General features: G+C 44.9%; 1 protein-coding gene across 1 annotated transcript in view; it reads right to left on the minus strand.

Moving 5' to 3' along the window:
* Positions 1-8331, minus strand: part of zeb1b (zinc finger E-box binding homeobox 1b) — a 48972-nt gene extending 40641 nt beyond the window's left edge. The window contains exon 1 of the mRNA XM_023409004.2: positions 8224-8331. Coding sequence (XP_023264772.1) covers positions 8224-8281 — 58 coding nt within the window. The 5' untranslated portion in view covers positions 8282-8331. The remainder of the gene's footprint in view (positions 1-8223) is intronic.
* Positions 8332-10962: the final 2631 nt, after the last annotated feature.

Genomic DNA, 10962 nt, shown 5'->3' on the forward strand with positions numbered 1-10962 from the left:
GGGGGGGGGTTGTGGTGGCCTGGATGGGAGCAGGGCCGCAGGAAGCCTCTTGTTTTCACAGAGATAAAGGGCTTTCAGGTTGCATCCTGGGCCGTAATCTCTCACACACTTCCTGGTTTTGTTCACGGTGAGGCAAGAGAAAATGACAAACTAACCTTCGCCCTGAGAAGCTGATCGATAGCTTCTGATGAGACAGGATGTGTGTCTTGCATTGGTGGATTTGAAGTCCATAAAATGGCAAAGAGACAGCCTCGATTTGATTTTGAGCTGTGTTCATTAATAGTCCTTGATTTATGGGTTCATTTATTCCGAGTGCTGGTTCATTACTCATGATGATTATAAAAGTGTGCATATAATTTCTTTCCTGACCTCTTCATTTGCTTTTAGAGCATAATTAACATTGTTCCAAGCTCTTACATCCTAATTACAGAAAAGATAACGCGCCCTTCCTTCAAATTCAAGTTCCTCCTTAACCAGTCACTTAGCGCCAGCCTTGTGTTTAAAAAGATCCATTTACTAGAAATTTGCATGAAAGGGGTTTATTGAAAAGTTGGCAATGAGGAGGCGCTCCAACTTCAGAAGAACAGGCGACACATTCACAGTAAAAAAAAAAAAAAAATCACACATTCCTCCTCTTTACTCTGCTCTCACATTTTCTCTTTCTATTCTGAACATGTCCTTCTTGAGAAGGCCAGCATTTGACCGTGCGCCACACCCTGTTCTCCTGCCAGAGGAAACTTTCAATCTCTGCCTCCCTCCCTCACTCCGGCTGTAGCTCTGGCTTTCTCATACTTTTGTCAGGTGTTATTTATGAGCGCTGTATAGCTGAGTTGCTGCATGCCTACAGCACCTGCTGGTGTTGGAGCCAAAGCAGCTGCCAGAGAGAGGAATGAGAGAAAGAAAGACAGAGCGAAAATAAAAGGAAAGATGCATAGGACTCAAGACAGAGCCAAAGAGTGAGACGCTTAATGAGAAAGAGAGAATAAAGGGTCAAAGAAGTGAGTTGATAGCTTTGTTGATGGCATTCAGCTAAGACATCACACAACTAATGATGGGTGTTATGATGGGAACAGTAGGAGAAAACAAACAAACAAGTGATGAGCAAGCACTAATTAATGGTGTCGTTCAACTTCAAACATGATCAATTAAAGGCCATGCTTCATTGACTTGCAGGCAAAAGCTCTGGTGCCAGCGTAACAAGAGAGGGGAGGGCCCTGTCAGCATGAGTAAGAAGACAGATGCACAATCGCCTGGTTATGGAGATTCAAAGGTATCTACTCCCTTCCCTTCACTACCCACACACATTACACCCACACACATATTTATGGAGTGTGCTTGGGGAGGCCCCCAGTGTGTTTTAACTGTAAACACCTGAACGCTGGCAGCCAGGATAGGTGCGCTGAGACAGGTCAAAAGTCACGACCTTAATTCCTGTTCCCACAGTCAAAGAGACTGTCTGTAAAAAAAAAAAATATCTACCAAAAAAAAAATATTTGAAATAGAAGAAATAACAGGTGGCAGAAGTAAGGCAACATATGGAGTGATGTAACAGGGGAATTAACTGTTTGTAAAGCACGGATGTAGATGCATCCTTCATTCAGTGACAGGTACTTCTCAAACAGCAGCAGCCAGGCCTGTTGAGTCTCTTCAATGAGGAACCCGATGAAACCACATACAAACGTCAGGCACCACAGAACTGTATGAAAACAAGACACTAACATAGTGAGGAAATACAGTAAATACTGTAACTACCCCCTAAAAAAAGCTTTGTTTAAATCTGTTTACTGCTCTGGAGACACAGTATCAGTTCAGTCCAGGCTACATATAAAGCTGTTCCTATGTCCTTTACCTTTTGTTCATGAACCTTTTGTATGCTTCATTCACTGACATAATGTAGTTCCTTTCTCATAACAGTCAATGAGTGTGTCTAGGCTTGGCTGCCTCCTTGGGTTAGGTCACACTAGCTGGGTCATGGGGAGCTCAACAAAACGTTCATGGGTTAAATGGGGCGATGCGGATGCTCCATGCCTCCCTCTCTTCTGCCCTCCCTCTGTTTTCAGGCTGGCCACTCTCCTCTCATTAATCCGGTGTGGATGTTTATCCATGTTGACATTCAGCATAGCGGCCAGCCTTCTCTCTGACTAACAAACAGGGTGACTAAGGTTTTTTTTTTTTGCAGGAGCTGTCACAGGGCTAACCTAGCCTTGCTCAACGCACAGGCTTGGGGGAAAAGAAAAGCACTCGATTTGTTAGTCACCGTGGCCCATGGGACGACTGGGATCAGTATGTGAATATGAATGCGTACCCCCTCAGGAGTGCCATTATCAGTTCTGTGTGCTACGGAGAGGAAAATCAATATGATCATCATAACGGCCTGGCAAAGAGCCAGCCACTCGGCTGCGTTCAAAGGACAATACATGGCAGCGGATTACTCCTCATCTAATGTCATCTAATTTCATCCCTGTAGACAGAGACATGGTGGGACTATAATAAGGTCAAGCACATTTAAAAGAGACTGGACGTCCAACATTTATGTCAAAAAAGACAACAATTAAAAGATGACAAGATGACAGTCAGGTGGTCTGGGGTGACGCTACAGCAGAGGTTTGGGTTTTTGCCACAAACACAAGCTAGCATAAGTGCCCCTCACTGGGCCCGCCTTCTGCTTATTGTGTCAGTCCAGTCTTTTTCATTAACCGCTCCACTGAGGACCACGAGGAGAGGAGGGGATAGATGGGCGGGAAGGGAAAGAAGGAGGTAGTGGTGATGATGGGGGAGTGAGGAGGGGTCTGCAGACAGACCCAAAGGGTCTCAGTCACTGTGGGCCTAAAGAGCAGCCACCAAATACATGATTAAAAACACACATCAACAGACAGCGTGGAGCACACTATACACAACATTTACCTCCACCAGGATGGCAATTTAGAGGTAATCTCTCCCCTGAGTATACACACTACTAGAGAATATTATCTCTCATCACCACACCTGTCCAACAAGGAACAAAAAGAAAAGAGGAGTGAAGAAAAGAAGTTGGAGTTCATAAGGTTGAAGTCATCTTGCAAACACACCTGTCTGCCCATGACTCAGTGAGACTCAGAGAAGAGGCTTTTCTGCTCAGTTAGCTCACATGATACACTTAACTGAGCTCTCCTCCCTACACTGCACTGCACTGCTACAAATACATTCTGTATCACTTTCAATGTTTAGGTTGAAGGCTGTCAGAGGAGCTGCAGACCAACACAATGACATCAGCAACAACAAGCGTGTCAGTATGGATGCCACTCCACAAGCTGTGTCGTGTGGAGGCATCAGCTCTGGTTATTACAGCACCTAAATGATCTTCCATGCAGGCGAGAAGCAGCACACGCTGCTATTCTGGGGGAACACATTTTGCTCCAGAGCAACGGTTGAGTTTTTGTCCAGTTCACTGAGCCGACGCGTCGCTACAAGCTCCCACCGCCTCATCCTTGTATTACCCCCTACCCCATTCATCCCACCCACCAGACTCAGCAACTCCAGATATTTTTGTCCTTTCAGGGACAGTGCTGGCCATCTGTGGGTGGCTGCGTCATCATCGGTTAGGGAGCCTCCAAGGCACGCGGGCCCCATCACATTGTCCTGTCATGCAGATGGACCCCTCCTGGCCCATGCTGGGGAGTCAGGGAAACTCCTGCCTTCTGTGCCAAATTAAGCCTTCACCCTGACATTAAAAACAGCGCACTTGGTAGCACACATTGTCACTTTAAAATACACGGGACAGAAATGCCACCGGGATGCGCATGTGTTAACGTTATGGTGAGCAAGCGTGATGCAGTCGTAAGCTACATTTCCAAGACAAAAATGTCACCCAGAGTGCTGCAACGCAGGCCCTTGAGAGCCCGAGGGCCGTGTGAGAGAGGGATTTGATGAATTCTGCGAACGTTCCATGGATTCCTCCCTCGCAGGGACCTTTGGGAAAAGAATGGGTCATATGCAAATGGCATGCACAGTATGGAGGAGAAGTTTCCCACAAGCCGAGTGTGAAAAGGGCTCTCCCTCCCCATGCCGGGCCCGCTGAATGGGCCTTTTCTTTGGCCACTGAAAGTGTATGAGGTAGAGCAGGCAAACTGCAAAGGTAACTAGGCTCTTTCTCCTCAGGCTTTTTCACTAAAGCCTGAACACACAATGGTTCATTTAAGCATTCAGCCACACAAACCCCAATAAAGCACATCCAAGCGCAGTTAAGGGGGTTACTGAAACTGACTCTGGGTTTAAAACCCCTTCTTTACCTTTTTATAGGCTAATGCTCTCAGCCTCCATGGGAGCAGCTAATCATTAAGCTGCCTTAACAGAGGTGGGAGTGTGGTTGTACATCACATAATTTTAATTCTGCTTAACAGTCAGATGAAGACAGGCTTTTTCCCACCCTGATGGACGTGTTGAGGGATGAAGCTCAACCGGAAGCACAACTTTTTTCCACATGGGAAATGAAAGAGGTTGTAAGCTTTACCTGTACAGGCTGTAAGATTCTCATGGGCTATTTTTGCTCATGTACATCTGAAGCATTACATACATCTAGTTCTGATCCTAAGCTCCATACAGATCTACAAGATCGCAGTCATATGTGTCATGCTTTTCATTGGCCAGCACCAGTCCCACAGTTGTCACCTGTTGTAAAATTCTTTAGTCACCTCAGCCATTTCTCACCAACTCTCTCCAACCCCCCACCCCACCCCCCTTTTGACTCCGCAGGGAACATGGAGCCCACAGTTTAAGGGGTCAGGAAGGAATGGATGGAGAGAAGGAGGGAGCAGAGAAAAAGCTATACCCCCCCTCTCAGCTCCTCTCTTCCCCTTTCATTGAACAGACTTAAACACAAACACAATTGGACATGCTGGAAGCCTCACAATGGCACAGGGAGGGGGAAAGTGAAGTCATACTCTAGGCACGCATGGGTGCCCAGGTCAGGGGGCAATCAACAGCACCCCTGGCTACTGTGTCTTAACCCCTCCTCCCCGAAATAAAGGACAGGCTCTGGAAGGAGGAGTGAGAGGGAAGAGACAGAAAGAGAAAGAGAGAGCAGAGGCGGGGGATTTTCTTCTTACTTGGCACTTTCAAATGAAGCTGCTGAGGAAGTTGGTGAAAAGCTGTGAGATAAATGAAAAATTTCCTCTTCTGCTAAACTCTTCACACAACAGGGGTGGACCTTTTAAATGTAAACAGATGTCTTTTAAAGAATTGAAGTGGCATGTGGACCTACAGAGCCAATCTCCACCTCCTCCGAAGGCTTCAATGTAGCCCAAAACATTGCTTGTTTCACCAAACAAACTGTAACTACAGCTAAACCATTATTTTTTATTATTCTCCCACTAGCTCACAGCATGTGGCTGTATTCTATAGTTTCTAGACAGGGTGAGTGAGTCCAGGGCACTAAGTATAGTTTAAGTGTAGTTTTACCAGGCCAATAAACATGCTCTTCCACATTACATGAGTTGTTGCCAAGTGCCAAGCCCACAACCTCATTTTCCTTATTTGATGCGTGATTCATCAAGATGTAAGTGTGAATGTGAGTGTACCTCAGAAAGAGACAGAAAGACAGATTAGGGGATGTGACAAATGACTCTTGTGATACTGTCAAATAAATAGAAATCCTAGCTACCTGTGTGCACACTCATTTCAAAGTGTCTTCATAACACTGACTCCTGCTCCCGAGCATGGGTACAAAGCTGTCCCAGCACAGCCCTGTTTATTTTTGCAAAGAATGTTAATACTGGGTGCATTCCTCTATTCCCAAATTGCTGTGTTAAATTACCGTTGCAGGGAACGGCTGCTATTCCTAAGGGAAGCTGACTGGGGAGAAGCGACAAAGGAAGCTGTAGTATCCTGCCGATTGCAAACACCTGTCATCCTGCAGGCTGTTAACACCTCTCTGTTTACAGCGGGGAATGTAGCTCACCTTGATCTCAGCTCCCCCTGCTAGCCAGAGACCTGGCAAAGCCACTGACCATAACAAGCTGGGCACAACTTAAGGACTTGCTTAATTATAAGAGCCCAAGCAATGGCTATTTAAAGTTTTTTTTTTACCCATGCCAACTATAATCACGTCTATGAAGACATGCAGCAGCAGCAACAGCCTTCAGTCTAACTGTACTGAGAAATTCTCTTAAAACACAGAGAAGTTGATTTACATGACAGATCACCAGCCCTGTCAGGAGTGAGGACTTTAAAGCACACATTGACGGTCCTTTGAAGCAAATGGGGCGACGTAACAGGGAATCCATCTGTTTGGGTACGGATGTGACTTTAAATATCAATAGGATCACTACAGGAAAAAGTTTAATGAAACCCCGTTAAGTTAAACAGAAAAGGGAATGAATCACAGGTAGACATGCTGAAGTGATTCCAGAGTAAGTGAGACTCTCTTTCTCTCACGAGGCAGAGAAATATCCACACCTTGACAGCAGGACCGTTATCTGAGGTGTGTCCACACCTTATACATATTTCGCTGCACACACGCTCCAGGAACGAAAAGCAAAGCTGAACACACCTCATGAAAAAGAGAAATGACGGTGGAAATCATCGATAGCACCCATTAAAAAAAAACATGCCACTTTTCACATCACTCATCGGGTATCCACACGACCGCCAACCCGCACCAGTAAACACATTTTGTTGCATCTGGCTTCACACTGATTCCTGTTTCTAGCCCCACATAAACTATCGGCTCTTACTAAGCGAGTTCGTCCATCCTATTTTTGATGCTCCACAAAATAACGCTGAATTTCCAGCGTTACCCCAGTTCCTTTGAGCTACACTGGGTGGCACAACACATGAGCATGACTGCTGTGATAGACACGGCACAAGATCGCTTTCTCTTTATAACAATCATGATGAGTAAAAGCCATGGTAAATTGTCACTCTATGGATTCACAGCGGTGTAAGACGTAGCAGGAAAACACGTTAACAACTCGCAAAAACCATTTACATCTCCCTTCAAAATAAAATTACATGTGTTCTACAAACAATGGAGAAATCTGGTAACAAAGTGTCCCGTCTTGAAGAGAATCCTGTCGGCTACTTTGTAACCATATAAACAACATTTTCACGCAGCAATAACGTGGTTTCAATACCGAAACAATGGAACGCAGAAAATGTAGCCACTTGTATTATTGCTATTCAGGCTGTGTTAAAATAAGTAGTAACATACGAAAAAAGAAAAACTGTGTGTTTAAAGGTTCGCTCGCGTCCACGGTCATACAAGAATCAGGATTCCCAGCGCGCGACTGGAGAGTATCCGCTGTCCTTATATGGGCAGACAAACAGCGCGTGAGATATTCCTCGTTCTCCGGAACCTCAGTCACCTCATCCATGTTTCTACATAGCTTTCTGTCGTTACTTTACAGTCAAAGACTCTTGTTATAAAACACTGAACCCTGAGCTGAACCACTGTAATAACTTGGAGATTGAAGAAAGAAAGAGAAACGCTGAAGAGGTGCTTCAACACAACAGCACCTATTTCTCCCCTTTCCTGTCTTAAAACATTAGAAAGGTATCGGCGTTAATGTAAACCTAATCTGAAACATACAACAGGCAGGATTAAATCATAAAAAATACGTTTTGTCAACTCTGGCAGTGCAGCAACAGTGTCCTGTCGCTACCTGCTACGAGTGAGCGAAAGAGAGAAAGAACAAACCAAACAGTTGTTTTCCAAATGTTTAAAAAAACAGAAATTAATTTCACGACGTTTTGAACTAAAGCACAGTTATTTCTAATGTTTTTCCGGCTCAAATTGTTTTATTCAAGCAGTCTGTCGAGGTCCGCAATAACAATCAGGTAGCCTGTCTCCCCACTAAACAGGTCCGAGTTTGGTGGTGGGCTCAAAAACTCGACAGAATGTCACTAAATCAATGAATGTAGAGTTTATAAAGAGGTTCAAAGTGTATTAAAAATTAATAAAGAGGTGTTAAGTGGAGACAAAAGCTGGTCCACTTATTACGGGTGAGGTGCGTGTAACGGTCTCGGGTGCAGCGGACCGCTAGGCGGAGGGAGAGACGCGACCCAGGTATAACGGTACACCACATAGGGCTGTAATACAGCGCTCACTTGCTACTTCCCAGCACTTTCTGTTGCTAAAAACTGGACTTACGGGCTGCCAAACTTTTCGCTGAAATTACCGGGAGACAGAACAGCCTCTACACCGTCTCCCCGAAAGAAAAGCTCCGCGTCGGAAGTAGTTTTACTCACCGTTGTTCCTCCTCGGGTTCGCCTGCTTTCTGCGCTTACACCTGGGGCCATCCGCCATGATCCTTTCGTTGTGTCTAAATGCTGCCGGAGAGTCACCTCCTCTCTCACCCCCTCTCCCCCCCTCCTCCTCCTCCCTCCCCTTCACCTCCCCTTCTCCGCACCTGGTTTACGACACTCAGTTTTACGACATCACCTTCCCACACCTCCCCGACCCACGTTGCCAGTACCATTTATTCTAGATACTGGAAGAGAGGGATGACCGCATGAATGATGTACCTGCCCAGCCTATTAGTAATGTGTCCTGCACTTAAAACGTATGATTCAGCTTTTTATTCTGTTTTTTTATAGTACTAAGTAAAAGGTAGCATAGTGATGAGGAGGTGTGTTAGTTTACATCCCTTATAACATGCAAACTACCTACTGTACTTCTTACTAATTGTTTACCTGAACATGTTGCAAATCGGAAATTTGATAATTCATTATTTAATTGTTTTTTTTTGTCCTAAAAATAGTTTTTGATAAAGTAATATTGTGCTGCATTTGGTAATTTGTCACATTCAGTGGAATCGCAATTAGTGGAATATTAATTATTCTTTCATCAGTGCACACTATGATATGATAAGCACTTCAAATATGACATTTTGCTACCTGACTGACCAGACAACCTGTTGTTTGTGTCATGTGTGTGAAGCACAGTAGGATAGCAGTGCAACAGCCAGAGCGTGTGTGTGTGTGTGTGTGTGTGTGTGTGTGTGTGTGTGTGTGTGTGTGTGTTACAGAGAGGAAGAGGTCATGAGACTGTCATCACTGATTCAATCCTCCACCTAAAGAAAGACCCTGCTGTTCTCCTGAGTCGAGCTCACTGCAGCGGTGATGAAGAGGATGCAGACATGCCAGCACAGTCAGCAGGTTCAGACTGCGTCCAATCAGACCTAAACCTCAGTACGTGCACACACACACACACACACACACACACACACACACACACACACACACACACACACACACACACACATATACACACACATCAGTTTATCACAGTGGGCTCTGTGTAAACAGAGAAAAAAAATCCAGGATCACATGTTTGAGGTGAATTCTTCTGGAAAGTTGTAGTGTCAAGAAAGATGAAGTTTATAAACTCAGCGCAGAATTAAATAATGTTTGAGGTCCCATGACATGCAATTATAGGTCAGAGGAGCAGCAGTTGCTGCAAGGCTGTGGCTATTCCTGAAGCAGATGACTATAAGGTTTCTGGTGCCTGGACCTCTGGTATGTTAGATGTTGTCATCATTCAGTCTATTGTGGCAGCTAGACTGTGTAACCCAGTTTTGCCTCAAGTTGGGAGTCCCGTCATCAAGGAAGACTGTTTAATGGGGCCATGACATTTTGTAATCACTGGAAGTGATTTAAAGAGCAAGCAGAAGTTGCCACTCTGACTTCTGACTTTCTACAATATATTTGTATTACACATCCAAGATTTCATCATTTAACCATTCACACAACAATTTGATATCAATCTCTATTTACAGACTCAAGTAACAAACTCCTAATTGCTGGACAATCAGCTTATCATTCAGCTACATGTGACAGCTTGTATACATAGGATGGCAGATCTCTGGGGTGAATAATTCAGTAGCAGCAGAGCAGCCCAGCTCTCAGGGCAGGCAGCCCAGACAGAGAGTAATAGCTTTAGCATAAACAACACCTCCAAACTTGCTCCAGGTGGCCTCTTCTACCAATAGACAGCCTTTCTGAGAGGGACAAGGGGGAGGGTGCCCTCTCTCTCTCTCTCTCTCTCTCTCTCTCTCTCTCTCTCTCTCTCTCTCACTCCCTTCCCTGATGAAAAAGGCCCCAGAAACAGTCTGCATCAGCAAAGATCAATGATGAGACGCTCAGCTAACTGTGCGGTTGTAGCGGTGCTCCCTTGCACACTGAGCCTGGAAAAATAGGATGCTTGTTATCCAATGGAAAGTCCGATCTTTCCCATTTTCCTTGGATCACACCGCTATTAGCATGAAGTCATTTTTCAGCGTCTGTGGAAAAAAAAAAGAATAACAATTATACGACCACTACTAATACGAAATTGCCCGAAGACATCTCTGATGTGTTTCAGAGCAACTGGACTAAAACTGGGTGATTTATTTTCTCTGGCAAATCTCTGTGTATTTTGTGCTGGAGCAAATGTGAAATACACAGAGCTGGTTAAGTTGTTAGACACATGCAAGCTTCCTATAATTTAGATTAAAGCAGGGTCACAGGTCAATTACAAGACATTAATGTAATTTGATTAAAAAAACATCCTCTTCACACTGAAACTGAACCTCAGCTAATAAAGGCAGAGCCACTTTATTCATAAAGCCCCCCTGAAGACAACATACAGGTGCTATTCACCTGAAAAATTATATCAGAAATAAAACCAAGATATTGTCTGAACTAAACTTGGCCATAAAATGAAAGGCCAACTCCTGCTCTTGCTAGAGGGAGTTAAAACTGAGGAATGGAGGGTGGACAGTGAGGGATAAGCAGCCATCCTACACTACATTAAGGGATCATGCTGCTCCCTGAAAATGAGTATTGATCCTCTTAGGTCCAGGATCGTTTAGGAGATTAAAGGTTGAGCTTCATGGTGCTCCACGCAGGACCAGGGGATCAGCTCAGTGGGACAGTCGAGCCAAAGCAGCCTATCGGTGAGTTGGGAAAGAGTCCTTGTGTGCAGTTGTTGGGGGGGGGGGGGGGGGG

The sequence above is a fragment of the Seriola lalandi genome, unplaced genomic scaffold, assembly GCF_002814215.2.
Source record: "Seriola lalandi dorsalis isolate HSWRI2012SDOR001 ecotype SW California unplaced genomic scaffold, Sedor1 jcf7180002054378, whole genome shotgun sequence".
NCBI lineage: Eukaryota > Metazoa > Chordata > Actinopteri > Carangiformes > Carangidae > Seriola > Seriola lalandi.